The sequence below is a fragment of the Myotis myotis genome, unplaced genomic scaffold (genome assembly GCF_014108235.1).
Source record: "Myotis myotis isolate mMyoMyo1 unplaced genomic scaffold, mMyoMyo1.p scaffold_m19_p_8, whole genome shotgun sequence".
NCBI lineage: Eukaryota > Metazoa > Chordata > Mammalia > Chiroptera > Vespertilionidae > Myotis > Myotis myotis.
This window is the reverse complement of record NW_023416390.1, coordinates 60,185,449-60,205,786: the sequence shown is the minus strand read 5'-3', so window position 1 is coordinate 60,205,786 and position 20,338 is coordinate 60,185,449. Positions and strand designations below refer to the sequence as shown.

Genomic DNA, 20,338 nt, shown 5'->3' with positions numbered 1-20,338 from the left:
TATATTCAGTAGCTTATCTGAAAACATCAATATGGTTCAAAAAAGGATAAAATTAAACTGTAACAATCTGTATTCCTATAATATGTGTATACCCAAAGGGAAAGATGGTAAATTAGGTACACTATATCACTGTATTTTCATGTTCCAGACACTGGAAATATGATCCCACTCCTATATCTTCTTGAAACAAGAATGGGTGGATTTATTTCTCATATATGTATAAATCAACAGCTGATACAGAGAAGACTGGACTGACATGTGACAGAAGAGGTTGTAAATTAAGTAGAGAAGACTTTCCAAATCCAGGGCTTGCAATTATAGGCAAAGGTGACATTAATTTCATCTGTTATAATCATAAACAGATATTAACCTTATGTATCTTATTTTAAAATATTGATATAAGCAAAAAGGTTTTATTTATATACTTATATATTGAAATATATATGTGTGTGTATATATATATATATATGTGTGTGTGTGTGTGTAATATATATATTACACACACACACACACACACTTTTTTTTTCTTAAAAACAAGAATTTTTTTTCATTAACTTTCAGTAGCAGTTTTCAACTTTGTCTGTACAGTCAAACATTCAAATCCCCAAGGGAGATATATTTTAAAATCCCATTACACATGACCACGCCCAGACACTGTCAGAATCTCTGTTGCTGAAATTCACACATCAATGTTTTGTTTTGTTTTGTTTTTCGAAGCTCATGGGATGATTCCAATTGCAGCCAAATTAAGAGTCACAAATATATTATTACAGAATTAAAAGAAAATAAACTTTTACTTCAAATATTAGAGATTTAGCATGTCATAATATGGTATAAATATGAAATATTGCTATGATAATACTTATGATTTTCCTAGAATACCAGATTTCAGGAACTTAATTGGACTAGTAGGCATCAAATAATCCTTCCAAATTGATGAAAATTGCTTGTGCCGTCTGCTACTTTTACTGTCATTGTGCTCTCACCATAATGTCAATTTGCCAATCTCATTTAGATGTTTACATAAGAGAAAAATAATCTCTTCATAAAACAGAGTGCTAAAAGAGTATCTGGTCTGTAATTATGTAATTTTAATGAAAGTTGATTTTTTATGCTCAGTTTTAATGAAATGATACTTTGAGAAAGGTTATTTCTCTTTTTAAAAATATTTTTTATTGATTTCAGAGAGGGAAGGAGAGGGAGAGAGAGATAGAAATATCAATGATAAGAGAGAATCATTGATTGGCTGCCTCCTGCACACCTCAACTGGGGATCAAGCCTGCAACCCAGGCATAAGCCCTGGCCAGGATTTGAACCATCACCTGCTGGCCAGGATTATTTCTCTATTTCATTTCATGTAAGATTAAGTCATATTTTGTATGATTTAAATGTGTGTTTTCTTCTAATTTTTCAGACACCAGTAATATTTAAAATGTTTGATATAGCATATACTCTGGGGAAGAAAGCATTACTGTTACTAGTATTAAGTAATACATTACTTCATTATTATCACTATTATTACTTGTTGACCCAAAGTATTGAACTAGTTCTCTGACTTGAGACTTGTATTCTGTGAAATCAAGATTAGAATTAGTCAGCTTTGAAAATCCTTTCCAATTCAAACATTTGGAGATTTCTGAGCTTTAGTTTTCAGACCAGGTAATATCTAACACTGATTCCAGATTATCTACTTTATTCTTATCATGGGAAATATATAAAAGCTGAGGTGGATAGTGTTGAAGTTATTCTTGTAATATTACAAAGAAGAAGTTGTTTGCCATCTGTCAGGGAGGAGAGAGTATTAGAGTTTCAAACTCTACCAGCTTAGAAACTAAATGTATTTTTAAAAAAAACAACAAAGCACTAAACAACACTTTAAGTACTTTTTATGTACTAAACAAAAATTATTGTATTCACCTGTTCTAAGATATGCACTTTGTATAGTTTATATGTCTGAAATCAGGATGAGTTTTATAGTTGATGGTTAGTTGCAATCATTGTCTACCAGCTGGCAGTTGTTATGTAGCCACTATATTTTAAGCTGTGTGAACATGGTCATGGCTGTTCATATAGTCATGCTTCAATGAAGTTTTGTGTGCTGATTATGCTCCATGTGTAGAATTTGTCATCTGACATTTCTTCAGATAGATGACAATAAGATTCTGTTGCGGGGGGGGAAGTTATTGTCTGAAAAGAAAGGCAAGGAGGTCACGGCAAGAATTAAAATTCATATGATGAAGCAAATATTTATTGTTGGAACAATTCTGTATTTTCTTGCTAGTCAACAGCTGACTGATTTATATAACTTTGCTTCTTATCATGTCTATCAGGGGTCTGCAGAGGGGACATCACCAGAGATCTTGTTAGAAATACAGAATATTGGGCCCATCCCAGGCCTTCTGAATCACAATCTGCATTTCCTCAATATTTCCATTTAATTCCTTCTCACTTTAAAGATTGAAAACACTTTACAGTACCAAGGAAGATACACAAAAAAACATGAAGCTGACTCATATTTTGTTACTGAGATAAGTGCTAATGATGTCTCTCATATGTTAAGCAATACAACCTAAAGCAAAGAGAAAGCCCTGAGAATAGATGACAGAGAATTAGTGACAGTGACGTTGAGTGTCTTTTCATATGTCTATTGGCCATCTGTAGGTCTTCTTTGGGGTGGGAATGCAGACTGGTACAGCCACTGTGAAAAACACTAAGGAGTTTCCTTCAAAAAGTAAAAATGGAACCACCTTTTAACTTACTGATCCCACTACTGGGAATCTATCTAAAGAAACCAAAACACTAATTTGAAAGAATATATGCACCTCCATTGTTCATTGCAGCATTATTTACAGTAGCCAAGGTTTGGAAACAGCCAAAGTGCCCATCAGTAGATGAATGGCTAAAAAAGCTGTGCTACATTTACACAATGGAATATTACGTGACCATAAAAGAGAAGAAAATCTTACCTTTTACAACATCATGAATGTACCTAGAGAACATTATCCTAAGTGAAATAAGCCAGTCAGAGAAAGAAAAATACCATATGATCTTACTTATATGTGGAATCTAATGAGCAAAATAATTCAACAAACAAAATAGAAGCAGAAACATAGATAACTATTGCTACTGATTCATAAGCAAGCATGACAATATTCATAGAAATCTATGTCCAGCCTGGCTGGTATTTCTCAGTGGTTAAACATTGACCAGGAGGTCACAGTTTGATTCCGGTCAGAGTACATGTCCAGCTTGTAGGCTTAATCCCCAGTAGGAGGAATGCAGGATGCAGCTGATCAATGATTCTCATCATTGATGTTTCTATCCCTCTCTCCCTCTCCCTTCCTCTCTCTGAAATCAATATATATATATATATTAAAAACAATGTTCAAATAAGTTTATAAGCTTTATGTAAGTATTAAGTAGATTCTAGTGATAAAAAACATTATGTCACAGTTTATTTGAAAACTTTTTACTTTTTTTAGTGGCACCTAAAATCATGATGTACCTTCCATAGGTGAAAGAATAGCTTTGATAAGATACAGGCAATAATATAAGCATAACCAATGGACATAAGACACTGGGGGGTAGGGGAGGCCAGGGGATTGTCAAGGGCGGGGGAAAAAAAAGGGACACATATGTAATACCCTTTGTAATACTGTAAGCAATAAAAAAAGAAAAAGAAAGAAAGAAAGAAGAAAGAAAGAAAGAAAGAAAGAAAGAAAGAAAGAAAGAAAGAAAGAAAAAAAAGAAAAGATACAGGCAATAATACCAGTTCAGTGTAACACAAAGCTATCAGAAACAATGAATATCCTAGCTCTTGCTGATGCATATATCATTGCACTTGAGGTAATTAGATGAACTGACATAGAAAATGATTGATGTGTACAGCTTAAGAATTATTCTAGAATTTTTTATTATTATACAAAGTTTTCTTTGATAAATAACTTTTCACATGGGAAGAAGAGGATTAATTAATAAAAAATATTAGCCACATTTTATGTTTATGCTACATTAAATAATGATAGTGTAAAGATTCTGTAAGTGTGTGTAATAGCTGCATTAATAGTAAATTAGGTCAATATAACTTTGTCACATATTATGAATACAAAATTAACATTTGTGAGTGCATTTTTTAACCACAAAAATAGAGCATGATAGAAATAGTTTAAGTAGATCCAAGTGTCTGCTTTTATTTTGACCTTTTAAATGATTTATCTATATTAATATGTCATTCATATTTTATTTGTTGGCATCTAGTATAACATACAAAAATTTGATTTAAAATTCATCACTTTATTCCAAATGATACTGGGTAGCCTTATAGCCTATTATCCTTGGCTTAAAACCAGTTGTCATTAACTGTTAGATTGCTTTCAGCCTGTTTTTCTAGTTTTACTTCTTTATTGATGATAATGATGGTGATAATGATGATGATGATGATTCTTACCAGCCTTTTTCCTTAGCATGCTGAAAGAGATGGGGTGTGATGAGGCTGAAGAATTGAGAGTTGAGTAAAATCATGGAGAGAACCTTTCTGACTTACCAGCATGGCTTTCTAAGTTCACATAGTGCTGAGCTGCGTGGGGTTACAAGTTAGTTGATGAAGCACATAGAAACTACTTGAATTTTGCTGGCAGAATGGGAAGAGATGACTATGAATCATACTACCTTTTCCAACTACATTTTTCTTTTCCTGTATATACAATATCATATATTATGGCTGCTTAATGTTTTTTGAATAAATATATGCTGAAGGAAAATTATATGTATATAACTTTTAGTTCAGGTATATGTACATTCTTACCTGGTTATATTGCAGGAGACTTCACTGAGCAGATGAAACTTAAACTACTTTAAAAGATGATTAAAATATCAGTAGGTACACAATCAGTATTTGTTTTATTATATGCCTTTAACTCCCACATTTTATTGGATTTTCTCATTCATCCATGAATGAGACTAATTATTATAATGCTTGTTTTATGTCATGTATTAGGTTGTTCATGAGTGGCAAGAAATGTTGGGTTCATTTTATTTGGTGGAATTATTTTAATTCCCTAGCTCTTCAGAATATTTTATATGAAAAATTAATCTAAGGTGAATAAACTTTAATTCTTGCTATGGATACCCAGGGACATTTTTTTTATTCTATAATGATGATGATTTAAAATCACGTGACAGAAATGTCTGAATGTTGACAAGTTCCTGGGGGTAAGAAACACCTCCATGTTAAACTTCTGAAACTACCAGAGCATTATGCGTATTATTTATCCAAATGTACCTTTTTGGATTGATTGCCTGAAAAGTAAAATCTGGGCTGCTTTGCACAAGCAAAGTTAAATTTTTTTCTCAAGACATCAAGTTCTAATAGTAATAACAATTATGGATTAGCCCCTGACTAATCAGTGCCCTCCAGGCACCAGGAGCATCTGAATCGCCTGAAAGTTTTCTTAAAAATGCAGAATCTCAGGCTATATCCAAGACCTATTGAATCAGAATGTGCGTTTTACTATTTTTTAATATTTTCAAATTTATTTCTGAGAGAGAGAAACATGAATGATGATAGAGCATAATTAATTTGCTGCTTCTGCATGCCCCACACTGGGGATTGAGCCTTCAACCTGGCATGTGTTCTGACTGGGAATCAAACCCGGACCTCCCGGTTCATAGGTCGACGCTCCACCACTGAGTCGTGCCGGACAGGCCGGAATGTGCATTTTAACAAATCCCTATTTCCATTAAAGTTTGAGAAGTGCTGGTGGCCTGCCTATTCCCTGTCCTGATCTCAGATTTGATTATATAGCACTAATTGAGAATCTATAAAATACATCCTGGCTCCTGAACTTTTCCAACAAAGGAGACATGGTGCACATCATTCTCATGCAGAATGGCAAGCATGTATGACTAGATTTTAGAATAGAAAAATAATCTGCTTTACATGCTTCAAAATTCTGTGGATGTATGTCTTTGCTATGTTCTCATGACTTTTTGAGTTTTATACAATAATTGTCCTTTTCTCAACAAAGAATAAAATTACATCCAGTAAATGAATTCAGCTGTCCCTGTTGTACCTGGTCTCCTGTTGATAGTCTCAGGATGTTATTTTAGCTTTCTTAGACTTGTGGAAATCATGCTGCTTGGTTCCCTGCAGGAATTAAAATGAAATATTAGTAATTATGCATATTTAATTTTCAAAATGCCAACTGATTACTCACAGCATTTGTAAAAAGGAAAATTATTGTAGATTTGCATAAAATCTTTCCTTAATAAGGACCTTTGAAGTCTAAAATTGTGCTATCACGGATATTTTTTATTCCAGCGATCAGAATAAAAAATGAATTATTTAGTAACATATCTTTCTTCTTTTCCCTTTTCCAGATGCAAGACGAAGGTCTACCCTGATGAACTTCCAAACACAAGTGTAGTTATTGTGTTTCATAATGAAGCTTGGAGCACCCTCCTTCGAACTGTTTACAGCGTTATAAATCGTTCTCCACACTATTTACTTTCTGAGGTCATCTTGGTAGATGATGCCAGTGAAAGAGGTATAAATGTTTTTCTCATATATTTTCTTAAATTAGAACACTTTATTATGGTCAAGAAGACAGCTGGGAAATGATCTGTATTTTCCTTGTAATTATACTAACCCTGAAACCACCCCTCATCATCAGTGCATTTCCATCAGTGTATCTAGGCAATCCCAACTCTAGAGACAAGGAACTAATTATTACAGTTTCTCCCATGATTCCGTTTGGTTCTTACTAACCCAGGAGATCAGACAAAATGACATTCAAAAGGGTTCCTTTTTTCCCCAACTCAACTGCTCAGATAATTGAACATTTATATAACTTTATGGATATCTGTCTTTTTTTTTAGGTTCAGGTAAATGCAAAATAACTTAATGAAGAAGCCTGCATTTGCCAGCGTGGCTTAGTTTCTCCATTAGAGTCTGACATATTAACTTCCTATTTTATCCTTATTCTTGTCAGCCAAGTGACAGGTTATAATGAACTGTACATGAATATACTCATGAAGTCTCTATAGCTTTATGTCACTTACTGCAAAAAATGTTGACAGGAGTTCACCACCATTTCTGTGGGTTGAGTTTTCATCTGGGCAGTAGTATCTCTGCGGTGTTTTAAAACAGTTTCAAAACTTTCTTATAAATTCTTATTGCACGTTGCAGATTTTCTCAAGTTGACATTAGAGAATTATGTGAAAAATTTAGAAGTACCAGTAAAAATTATCAGAATGGAAGAGCGCTCCGGGTTAATACGTGCCCGCCTTCGAGGAGCAGCTGCTTCAAAAGGGCAGGTCATCACTTTCCTTGATGCACACTGTGAATGTACCGTGGGCTGGCTGGAGCCCTTGCTGGCGAGAATAAAGGAAGACAGGTAAGGACTCATGGGTTCTGTCTGCCTGGGTTATGACTGAACTTGTCAGGACAGTGTTGGCTTTCCACCAGAAAAACTCTTCCAGGTTGCTATTTTCAGGTATATTCCTAGCTTTTAAAAAAGCCATCCCCACCTTTCTCACTTAATAAAGACCTTGGTTTCCCTGACTGGTTTGGCTCAGTGGATGGAGCGTTGGCCTGTGGACCAAAGGGTCCCAGGTTCGATTCCAGTCAGGGGCATATGTACCTTGGTTGCGGGCATATCCCCAGTGGGGGGTGTGCAGGAGGCAGCTGATCGATGTTTCTCTCTCATCCATGTGTCTAACTCTCTAATCCTCTCCCTCTCCCTTCCTCTCTGTAAAAAATCAATAAAATATATTTTAAAAAAATAAAATAAAATAAAGACCTTGGCTTTGTAGTGCTGAACATGATTATTTGATTAAGAAATAGTCAAACAATTCAAATAGTAAACATGTTGAATATTCATTTTTAGGGGAAGGAAACCAGTCTAATTTGAAATAGTACACTTTTGTAAAATACATTTTTCAAAGGATCTTATCATGTCCTCACAACCGCTGTGAGGTAGGTAATGTAGATATTCTTACCTGAACCTAATAACAGGGAGGAGCACAGAGATTAAGTAGCTTAATCCAGTTATTGGAAGTGATGGGAGCAATTCAGTTGTTCCTATTCCCAGACTAGTCTTTTTTCTACTAGGTCAGTGTCCTTATTCAAAGTCTAGTTCAAAACCACCTTCAGGATCTTAAAAATAAAAACACATAAATTCCACATTCCAAACATAAAACGTACAGAGCACAGCTATAAAGAATGCTTAATCATTTAAACAACATTGCCACTTTGTACATAAAAATGATGGAATCTGAAAGATTGAATGTTACTTGCAGAAATTAAGAACCTCCTGGTTACCTGAAATTCTCTTTAATGATGAGGCTATGAGGTATGAGCTTTTGCTGAAGATATTCATAAACATTGGTGATAAATGAGTGTAATTCCCAAGCACTTAGGAAGACAACAATGTTGAATACTGTCAGATATAAAAACATAGCCATGTATAAACCTTGCTTGCAAAGGAAGTTCACCTGCAATAGAAAGGTCTTTCTAGAATTGAAGTTTTTAATTAAGCACTCAAAACCAGGGCTGTGTAGTGTGAGCTAGTCCAGCTATATCACTTAAATGGCAAGATTTGATACTTGCCACGAAGATGGATGGATTCTGCCAGTAAAATGAACCATAGCAGTTGAATAAAGCAGTAGGAACCTTTTAGTCAACTGCATGTAGTACACAGCTAATAACATTTTCCACTCTGTGTATTGTACAGTACTCACAGGAGGGTAAGACTGGCAAAATAAAATGAACTTGGAACATCTTAAATGCATTTCTTGGCAACATTCATACATTATGCTGCCTTTTAAAACGTGTTTCATATTCAGCTTAGTGAGTTTTTAATATAATATTGTTTCCATATGGTCATGCATAGATCATTTATTTTTTAATGTAACAACATATTTAAATTATATTTCTATGTAATGAACTCTACTGTGTTGTTCTACTAGTAGGTTCTAAAGTTGCCATAACTAGATAATAAAGTCCTGTTCAAAGTTATTAGAGCTAATTTCATCTCCCTACAAATTAAATTACTAAAATTAACAAATAAATAAATAAATAAAAGATATTGATTTTGTAGTGACCAGTGTTACCAAGAAGTTTTTCCAAGGGTAGATGAATTCTACTGACTTCAGAGAACTGTAGTCTTTAATTAATTGTGTAGAATATAAAAGAGAATTGAAAATAAGTATGAGTGATATAGGTGTTACCAAAGCAGAATAAATGATGGACAACATTTATTTTGCTTTCCACATCTATGTGCGATTGAAAAGCATATTTGTATGTTTACCTTCTACCAAATATAACAAATAAGCTCTGCTCTTCAGAATTAGCTACAACTGGGGCAAACTTGGGTAGAAGTACGCATTTACTGTGGCGATGACACAGTTTGATACTATAATAAGACATATAACTGGGAGCATGGGAAGGTGAGTACCTATTGATCTCCCATGGCAAAAAATTCTTTTTACCTAAAATTCTTTTTACCTGGCTTTTTCTCTTACTTAAGAAAAGATAGGTCAGGGTATAAACACCAGAAATTGAAGTTGATTATCTTTCTGTATCTTAAAAGATGTAGATTGTTACTATAAACTCTTAAGTCTAGGACAGTTCACTCAGAAATTGTCATGACCCTAATATCTTTCATGGGAAACATTTACTTATACTGATTATTACTATTTTTATTGTTATTTCTATTTGTTGATTTTTGTTGTTTGTTTTTTGTAATAGATATTTTCTCCATGAAGATCTTCATAGAACTAGCTCCTTAGTCTAACAGTAACCCCTCTGAGATTGGAACTACCAGATCTAATTTGCAATCATCCATTCTCCACTCCCTGTATGCAATTACTTTTCTATAAAAGATATAGCTAAAATTATGCATAATGTCAAAGCAGCTGTACTAATCATACTGTGGGCAGAGGTTTTATGAATAATAGACCATGTCCATCCTGCTGAGTTAGTACTTAGAATGTATTTGAAAATCAGCTTGAAGATCAATTACTATATCTGATTAGATTATACATGGTAGTATGAAGTTGGCTGAAGGAAGATCTGGTGAAAGGAAATAATTCCATAGGAAAAATGATAAAATAAAAACATATTAATGTCGCAAAATAATTAATTTTCAACACATCAACTATATTGAGTTTGAAGAAACAACTATAGCACTTAAATTATTATTTATGTGTAAACTGGTTTTACTTCTTCTGCAGGAAAACAGTTGTATGCCCCATCATTGATGTGATTAGTGATGATACCTTTGAATATATGGCTGGGTCAGACATGACTTATGGGGGTTTTAACTGGAAACTGAATTTTCGTTGGTATCCTGTTCCCCAAAGAGAAATGGATAGGAGGAAAGGAGACAGAACATTACCTGTCAGGTATGTAGATCCTATCTTCCGATGGTAGCATGTACATTCCTGTAATAATTCAGAAGTATTATAAATTTATGTTCTCATTTTTAAGTCTTTAAAAGTCATATATTTTTATTCATACACACATGTGTCATCATCTTTTACACAATCATCTAGGAATCAATGGCTATGTTAAATCTAGTTTAGATTAGCACTGGCAAATTAGCATTGGCAGAAGTGCCAAATTTCTTTTGAAACTTTGTGTATCCTTATATTACAAATATATTTATTGTCATTTTTCTGTGTGACAGATATGTGCTAGTCTTGCCAATTAAGGTAGATAGACCTTACCTAAATGTATATGTATTATAGTAGAGGTATACCTAAAATTAAAGTAATAAAAAATGTTTTAGTAAATATTCTAACTTTACTTGAAGAACTATCTTCCTGACAGATACAAGAGAAAGATCCATTTAGAAAATTGTATTAATAATTATGAATGATTTATTGTTTGTTCCAAGTTATTTTAAAATAGCTACTTAGTTTGAAATATTTATTCATAAAATATGTTTTCCCTTAATAAAAATGAGAAATATATGCATCTTTAATTTTCTAGATAGTTATTACCCACTTTATGATCATAAAATTATTACCTTCTTACTTTAACATATCATTGTGTACTTCTTAACTGCAATAAAAATTTTATTTTCTGAATAATATTTTGTGGATGGAGTTCACTAGTTTAGCTCTTTAAAGATTCATTTGGCAAATCATCATTTAGTTAGAATAATAGAGAATACCCTAACATTCTAAAACAATATATGTAGCCCATTATCTAAACAAGAATATTTCCTAACCTAATGAAGGATTGACTTATCCATTGGCAAGCTTAATTATATAATGAATTAGTTAAAACTAACTAACAATTCACTAATAGAAGGGAACAGCTCGAATTGTTTGAGATTGAACAATAGAGTCTGTTAACCCTCTAAAGGAGGTAGTACTATATCAAAGAGAAAAAAATGTGGCTACAAACAGTTGCATAGGGATGTGAAATTATTATGTCAGCATTTAAAGTGTGATTTAGCAGCACTGAAATCTTGCAGTAATCTGCACGTTCACCAAGTCTTATTGATCCTTGCCTTTAATGACTTGAGGAAATACAGTAGCTCATATTACTGTTGTTTATTAGAAATTCTGTTTCCCCACATCATGGTAACATTTAGCATTAGCTGATTTTTCAACTTCAGATCCCAAGTGAAAACTGTCCAAATGCACTCAAATATAGATGTGTTTATTCATTTGAAAATGAAGTAATAAAGAATGTGTTTTGTTCTTTTGAAACATTGATCATGGAGGTAGTAGGATTGTAATCCGGCATGGTCTGAAGCTGCCCGCCAGGAGCACTGCCACTGGAGCCTCCTGGGAGGTGCAGGACCAGCCACCACCTGTTCCCTGCCTGGTGCCACCTGACACTAGCTATAGAGTGATCTTCAGATGGTTGCTACTTGTTTGGGGCTTGAAGGTGCCCAGGAGAGGCCATGCTGCAAGCCAGGCCACATTCCCAGTAGTGCCAGGACCAGGATCACTTAGCAAGAGACATAGGTCATGCAGAGACCAGTTGCTGCGTGTTTGAGAGATAGTAGGAAAGTCCAAATCATGAGGCATGAGAGACCATTTGTATGGAAAAGCCACTGTAAATGGCTTGGGGGGGCCCACAAGTTGGGTGGAGCAGTGTCTCAAGGAATCATCAAGGCTAGACTAACAGTGTTAACCAGGTTGATGGAAATTCAGATTATGGCACCCACCTGCCAGCTCTGTGGGGAAAGGGCTCATCAAAGAACAATGGCCTCTGCCAGCACTTCTGTCTGGGAGAAACCTGCACCAGGCCCTTGAGCTGGGAATTCTGTTGTGGGACCAAGAACCCTTGCTCCTCAGAGTGTACCTTTTGGGCCAAGATTTCTCTCTTGATTTTTAATGGCCACACGTGGGGGTGAGACCAGCCCATTCTGTGTCTCCGTCCTTCCTAGAAATCTTGATGTGGCTTCTTCTGTATATACTTATTTATAGGTCTTCTGTTCAGCTAGATTTTAGGTAGTTATGAATTATGGTTGTTCTGTAATTTAGTTGTAATTTTGATGTCATTGTGGGCGGTTCCAAGTGCCATATTTACCTATGCCACCATCCTGACCAGAACCTACCTTTATTTTCTCACAGAGTGAAAAGGTAGATAATTAAATGATAGCCAACATTCATAATAATTTACTGATCTCATTCATGAAAGTAAAGATTTACATAGAAATCGGACATTATCTCTCATCACTTATTAACAAAAACATAAGATGAAATAGCCTACTTGCTATGCTTATGTGGCTTTATTATAGTAACACGGAGAACTGATAAAAACTAAGTGTGTTTTATTTGTATCCTTCAGTAACTGCACAGTATTTTACTTTTTAAATTGCTGAAGGAGCTGGAGCAAAAGAAAAAGAGAAACCTATCTTTGCTGATGTTTCTAGATATTTATGGCAAAAGGTTAATTAATGCATGGGTTATGTTGTAACACCCCGCAGGTAATTTTCATCAGCATAGCTATCATGTGAACTTTCTTTGTACTTATAATCTGTTACTTGAAGATGTGATCATTTTTCTCACATTTATACAAACACATTAATCATTCTAGGTGTTGAAGACTTTTTTTTCCTATTTGATTAATAGAATCTGAATAGCTAAAGTGATTAAAATGAGGTTGAAACTTTAGTTTTCTTAGTAGAATATTTCTTTTAAACTGTCAGTTAAGACAGAACTTCCTACTGACTATAATTTGCTAATTTAGTCATCTCTTAGAAATACAATAAAACCTCTGTGTATAGAGAGCATCAATTTGAACTTGTGACCTAACCTTAGTTATACCACATTTAAATTAAAGTTTATAATTGTTGTTATTATTCTATTGTCACCTCTAGGCTTTTATATTTTCATTTTGATAATAAATGGAGTGTGTGAAATACTTGGTATTTGTGAAGTTACGAGAATGGAATAATAGCACATTTAATCCCTATTATTTAGTTTTCTTTAATCTGTAAACTCTCCTTAATATTTTAGTTGTTAAATTACATGACTTTTTAGGAATATCTCAATTATATGTGCAACAATAGAGTAATCAAATTGTTAAACCAGAGGTCTTATACCAGGAGTTTGCATGTCAAATATGCTGTGTAGGTGAATTTTACTTGACCTACATAGTGTTTTAAATTTTAAAAATTACCACCACCAAAAAAATGAGATGTTTTAAAGAAAAATCTGGATTTCCAGCTATTCTTGAGAAGTCAGAATTTCTTGTTGTTATGATCCTCTGTCCCTAATGGGCACCATCAGGTGGAGTTCAGTAGAAGCTGTCCATATAGAAGTAGCATGAACGTGTAACATAATCCCCACAACTCTTTTTTTTTTTAATTGTGTGTCCCTGACCCTGAGGCTGAGGATGAGTTGTTGCCATTTGTCATCATTCTTATACTTGGAAAAATATTTCTCTGTACCTGTTTCCCAACCAAAGATGAGAGAAATACGCTTATTGCAACTAATCAACTCCACATATTGATATTATTTACCTGACTAAAATCTTTTTAATTTGTGACTTTTGACTTAGAGGAAATGGCTGCATTTTAAAGATTAAACAAGTTGGACTTGTATGAGTATACATATTCATAACCTAATGGAATAGCAACTAGTAGCATAAATTATCTGGTAGGGCAGATAATCTCTTGAATCATTTAATTAGTTTGGGGGATATATGCTTCCAATACATGTAACTTTTGAGTTGATTTGGTTCAAGCTATTGGAATGAGTTTGATTTCATGTGCAAATACCCATTGTGCACCATGCTAGGTTTTGCACATACAAAGGTTAATAAGGCGTTCTATGCTCTAACGTTGCTCACTCTCTGGGACCGGTCATGTGTATGTTGGACCAGCATATGTGGTCAGAGTGTGGCTACACAGGAGTTAAACTATGTTACTGCTAGAGTTGTGTGGGCTTCTGAAAAGAATCCACCTCTATTCTTTTTTTAAAAAAATATATATTTTATTGATTTTTTACAGAGAGGAAGGGAGAGGGATAGAGAGTTAGAAACATCGATGAGAAAGAAACATCGATCAGCTGCCTCCTGCACACTCCCTTCTGGGGACGTGCCCGCAACCAAGGTACATGCCCTTGACCGGAATCGAACCTGGGACCCTTCAGTCCGCAGGTCGACTCTCTATCCACTGAGCCAAACCGGTCAGAGCTCCACCTCTATTCTTATTCATAACTTTCATCTTTTAGTTATGCCGTGTAAGTCATCCTCAGTAGTTATAAAGAGATTTGTTTCCACTTTAATTTCTTAATTATTAAAGTAGATATCTTTACTAGAAAGCTACAGGTTACATATCAAGCCTATTTAACTTTTTTTTTATCCTTTTCTTATTTTATAGACTTTTGCATTTAGTTATTATTAATAATCTTAATATGCCTTCTTTCATTTTCACTTGGAGTACCATTTTCATTATCTTCCTAAAGCAAAATAAAAGAATTTTTTAATTTTTTCTAATTCTTGCTATCATAAATCAAACATAGATATAATTATGAATTTTTTCTCTCTGACACATTTTACCTACTTTGATATCCCTTTTTAGTAACATGTGACTGATCTCATACATTTATTTTTCTTTCAAAGAAAGGAATTTATAAAGAAAAAAATTAATAGTGTTCTTAATAATAGCTCAGATTACAATTATTGTGCCTTTATTGGGAAAAACATCATAGAAATTTTTCATATCTATTTCCAACATCTTTATAGTATGATATTACAGAAGAAATATTAAAGCTGGCTTTGGAGAATCTGGGTTTTATTTAAAGCTCCTCCAATTGGAAAATTACCCAGTCTTCTCAACTATTAAATGGAAAATTATTCTCACTGCCTTGCTTAAGTCATGAAGTGCTATAAAATATTAACTGAGAAATGTATTTGAAAGGTGTTATTTTAAATTTATTCCTGATATAACATATGTGCATTGCAAAATAAATGTGACAAGTACCTAAAGCATAATGAAACAGAACACCAAGGAGCCACTTCTTTAAAAATTTTGTTATATTTCTTTCTGGATACATTTCTCCATAGTTTAGAAATTGCTATACCATGGGTATTTTCTTATGCCAGTAATTTCTTTTTTTACAAATAAAAATTTTAATAGCTGCTAATATCTCAATGATTTACTTAGCTTCTCCTATATTTTTCATTGTTTAAAGTCATTTAAGAGTTTGTTTATACTTTATTCTTGCCAATTATGTCTTCTTATGTATAGTTTTTATATATAATATAGTCTCCTTAGAATTATGCAGACAATATGAAATTTATTTTAATATTGTTACCTTTTGTCAATTTATCCTTTTCAATTTATAGTTCCTCTAGTAAGTGTAATAACTGAAAACCACTTATTTTATCCTGTAAAATGTTATAAAATATAAAATCACATTTATTATTATTTAATAGCAATTAATGTAATTCTTAACTTTAAACTCATATATTTTCTATTAAGTTTTTCTCAATCCAATGAAAATATACTTTAAATTAAAAGACAGAGCAGAGAGAAATTCTCTCAAAGCCTGTGAGACACTTCTTTACAATTGGAGATAATAAAGCAACAGTACAGGGAAAGGTCAATGTTGTGAACAGAGCAAAGACTTCCATAGAAATAGTTGAACTTTGGAATGTTCGAATGTCCATGTTCTCACCTACTCATGTTAAAACCTAATACATGTTGATTTTGAGAGAAAAAGATACCAACTCAGATGGAATCCATGAATTTATATTCTTTGGAGAAAAATTGCATGTTTATATTATACTAGAGGCCCAGTGCACGAAATTTGTGCATGGGGGTGAGGTCCCCTCAGCCAAGCCTGCAACCTCTCCAACCTGGGGTCCCTCTCACAATCCTGGGACACTGGCTCCTAATCGCTCACCTGCCTGCCTGCCTGGTCGCCCCTAACTGCCCCTCTCTGCTGGCCTGGTCGCCCCCAACTGTCCCTCCCTCCACTGGCCTGGTAGCCCCTCACAGCACCCCAGCCGGCCTGATTGCCCCACACAGACTGCTGTTCAGTTGTTTGGTCTTCCCTCACTAACCCCCCTGCCGGCCTGGTCGCCCCATGCAGCCTGCTGTTCAGTCGTTTGGTCATCCCTCACTAACCCCCCTGCCAGCCTGGTCGCCCCATGCAGCCTGTTGTTCAGTCGTTCGGTCATCCCTCACTAACACCCCTGCCAGCCTGGTCATAGGCAGCCATCTTGTGAAGGCATGAGGGTTAATTTGCATATCACCTCTTTATTATATAGAATTGATTTCTAATTGTTTAGGTTATAAGTTATAAGACTTTCCTATCAATGGTTGCGATAAGAACAAAATAAGAGTAGTATAAAAAGTTTTCAAGGTGATGAATCAAATATCACATTAATATGCTGAATAATTTTATCACATTACCCAAAATATTTTAAAATATCTGATTTTAGATGGCCGCATTTCTTATTTTGACCCCTTTTATACAATGAAAGTCAAAGGATAGATCAAATCCTGTGCCAACTATTATTCATCCTCTTGGAAGCTAATGGTCTTATCAGTTCATGAGGATTATTAAAAATGATTTGGGAAAAGAACTGTTCTTTTTCTTGAGAATGTAGGTATTTGAGCACATATAAGGTATTTGATTCTGATACTTGTTGTTAAATTGGTTCTTGGGCAGAAAAATAAGCTATTTTCCCATACTAAGAAAAACTTTAAATTTTTTCTTACCCTTTAAAATAGCTTTGCAACTATTTGTGTTCCATAGATTCCACAGGATTTGAGTAAGCTTTCTTGCTTAGAGCTTAAGCCAGCATAAACTCGTACAGTAACAGTTTCTTTTCTATAGAAAACTGTATCATCTCACCCAAACATATGTTCAAATGAGTGTCATGGAGTGCAATATTGCACCGACCTTCCCACTTTTTATCTGTAAAATCCTTTAATCGCATTCAACATTTGATTATTCATTGCTCTAATAAAATACTTGTTATGGCCGAAACCGGTTTGGCTCAGTGGATAGGGCGTCAGCCTGCGGACTGAAGGGTCGCAGGTTCGATTCCGGTCAAGGGCATGTACCTTGGTTGCGGGCACATCTCCCAGTGGGAGATGTGCAGGAGGCAGCTGATCGATGTTTCTCTCTCATCGATGTTTCTAACTCTCTATCTCTCTCCCTTCCTCTCTGTAGAAAATCAATAAAATATAATTTAAAAAAAATAAAAAAAAAATACTTGTTATGCCTTTGCTTCTTTTCTCTCTCTTCTGCTTTCTATATTTGGGTATAGTGGACAGATTAAGGAAGGAAGAAGAGAGACTCAGCATCTAATTTCCCTTTGATTTTAAAAACTGCCAAATGTTTAACCAAATGAAGTCATTATATTCTATGGTATTAAAAAATCAAAATTATATTACTATTTTAGATTTTTATGCATCACATATGTATACATAATGAAATATTTATGTTTGTCATTTCTTTTTATTATGGTTTATACTATATGAGAAATGTTAGTTATGTAGAGCTATAAGTACTAACAGCCTCTACATATTGTGATATTTGACCAATGCAAATAACAGCTTAAAGCTGAGCTATAGGCTCTCAAATCTTCTTTATATTTTTTTCTCCTGACACCTTGGTTATTTGCCAGGTAAGATTAAATAAAATCCTGATATAGCATAGGAAAAAATAGTGAGAAGAAATTATGTTTATATAACTTTGAAGAAATTGCTTTGAAAAGCAGTGCTAAAATTAACAGGAAAACATGGTACATAAATTTGGAACTGGAAATCAGGAAAATGTATTTTGAATTAGCTACCTCAAATTCTTCACTTTATAAGTTAAAAGAACCAACTGGGAGCCATTGATTAGTAGAGGATGGAAGGAAGGAAGGAAGGAAGGAAGGAAGGAAGGAAGGAAGGAAGGAAGGAAGGAAGGGAGGGAGGGAGGGAGGGAGGGAGGGAGGGAGGAAGGAGAAGAGAAAGGAAGAAAGAGAGAGAGAGAGAGAGAGAGAGAGAGAGAGAGAGAGAGAGAGAGAGAGAGAGAAGGAAAGAAGGAAAGAAAGAAGAAAGAAAAAGAAAGAAAGAAAGAAAGAAAGAAAGAAAGAAAGAAAGAAAGAAAGAAAGAAAGAAAGAAAGGAAGAAAGAAAACATGTTTGTTTGTTTTTTAACTGGGCCACTCACTACTTGTAGTCCTTGAACAAGTCATTTAAACACATTAAATTTTGACTAAATTTTGTTGACCAAATCTGTAGGGTTCTGTAGCTCTAAAATACTATAGTTCTATTAAAAATTAATTGGACTCTAAAACCAATAAAATATAAAGATGATTGTAATCTTGGCAAACACAGATGTTTTCTTCTTTTTAAGTAAAAATCATATTTATAATGTGTAGTACTTATTTTGTACTATTGTTGGTTCTATGCTTAAAGTGCTGCATGCATTAACACATGTCCCCATTTTATAGACGATGAAACTGAGGCACAGACTTTAAGTGGCTTGCTGAAAGTCATCTGTGGGGATGAGTTTTGAACTAGATACTAAGACCATACTCCTAAAAACTAAATGTAGCTGACTCTTAGAGACTCCTTACTGTGAGCCTGCTTTTCACACATATTGTGATAATCCCAGTGTGAAATGTAGGATACATTATCTTCTCAGTGAAAATGCAAGCATTGCATTTTAACATCACTCAGTAATCACATTTATTTTATCATTTAAAAAATTTTTCAACTTCTGCTTGAAAGATACAGTTATGTTTTTATGTCAAATACTTTTTGGAGTCCTGTAATATGTTACATTGTTACAAAGCTTTATATCTTTAATTCTGAAGTACTATCACACTGAACCCCCAAGACCCCTTTTAAAGGCTTTAAAAATCTTGGAATCAATGAAGATATTTTGTTACTCATCAGTTTATCAGGTGTGAGCCAAGATTTTTGTTATAGTTTTAGAAATAAAATTGTAAGTAATTTAAACTTTTAAATAGATTGTTTTTGTCCATGAAATACATTGCTCATTTTTAAATTTTACCTATTCAGTAAACATATTAATAGTCTAATGCTATTAAACCAATATATTGAGTATTCTTACAGAAGTAGTAAAATGTATATAGACATAATATATAATATCTTATAGCAGTCACAAGTGCCTTGAGGCAGAAACAGGGTGTTATAGAAGGAAGAAGGGAATTATTACATCTAGATTGTACTAAGGGCAGACTTCGTGGAATCTGTGTTTGTAATGGCCTAAGAATAGAGCAGGTGTTTACAAAGGAAAATGAAAGTAACAAATAGATTTGAACATATGTCCCAAGATGAGAAAGTGTAAAACATTTAGTAGTAAAAGCTAAACACTTTAAATACAGGGAAGTAGTTCAAAGGATAGATGGAGCTCATTGGGTGACTCCAGATCCCTGGTGCCAGGATAAGAAGCTAGCATTTATTCCTTAAAATAGGGTTTTGAACATCTGGTTAACATTTTTTTTTTTTAATTAAACCTTTATTGTTCAGATTATTACATTTGTTCCTCTTTTTTTTCCCCCATAACTCCCCTCCTCCCAGTTCCCGCCCCACCCTCCGCCCTCACTCCCCACCCACTGTCCTCATCCATAGGTGCACGATTTTTGTCCAGTCTCTTCCCGCATCTCCCACACCCCTTTCCCCCCCAGGAATAGTCAGTCCATTCCCTTTCTATGTCCCTGATTCTATTATAATCAACAGTTCATTCTGTTCATCAGATTATTTATTCACTTGATTCTTAGATTCACTTGTTGATAGATGCATATTTGTTGTTCATAATTTGTATCTTTACCTTTTTCTTCCTCTTCCTCTTCTTAAAGGATACCTTTCAGCATTTCATATAATCCTGGTTTGGTG

The 20,338-nt window shown here is 34.2% G+C and overlaps 1 protein-coding gene across 2 annotated transcripts in view; it reads left to right on the top strand.

Moving 5' to 3' along the window:
- Positions 1–20,338, top strand: part of GALNT13 (polypeptide N-acetylgalactosaminyltransferase 13) — a 496,408-nt gene that overhangs the window by 285,997 nt on the left and 190,073 nt on the right. For both annotated transcript variants that reach the window (XM_036320816.1, XM_036320815.1), the window contains exons 5-7: positions 6,379–6,545; positions 7,187–7,394; positions 10,234–10,404. In XM_036320816.1, coding sequence (XP_036176709.1) covers positions 6,379–6,545; positions 7,187–7,394; positions 10,234–10,404 — 546 coding nt within the window. The remainder of the gene's footprint in view (positions 1–6,378; positions 6,546–7,186; positions 7,395–10,233; positions 10,405–20,338) is intronic.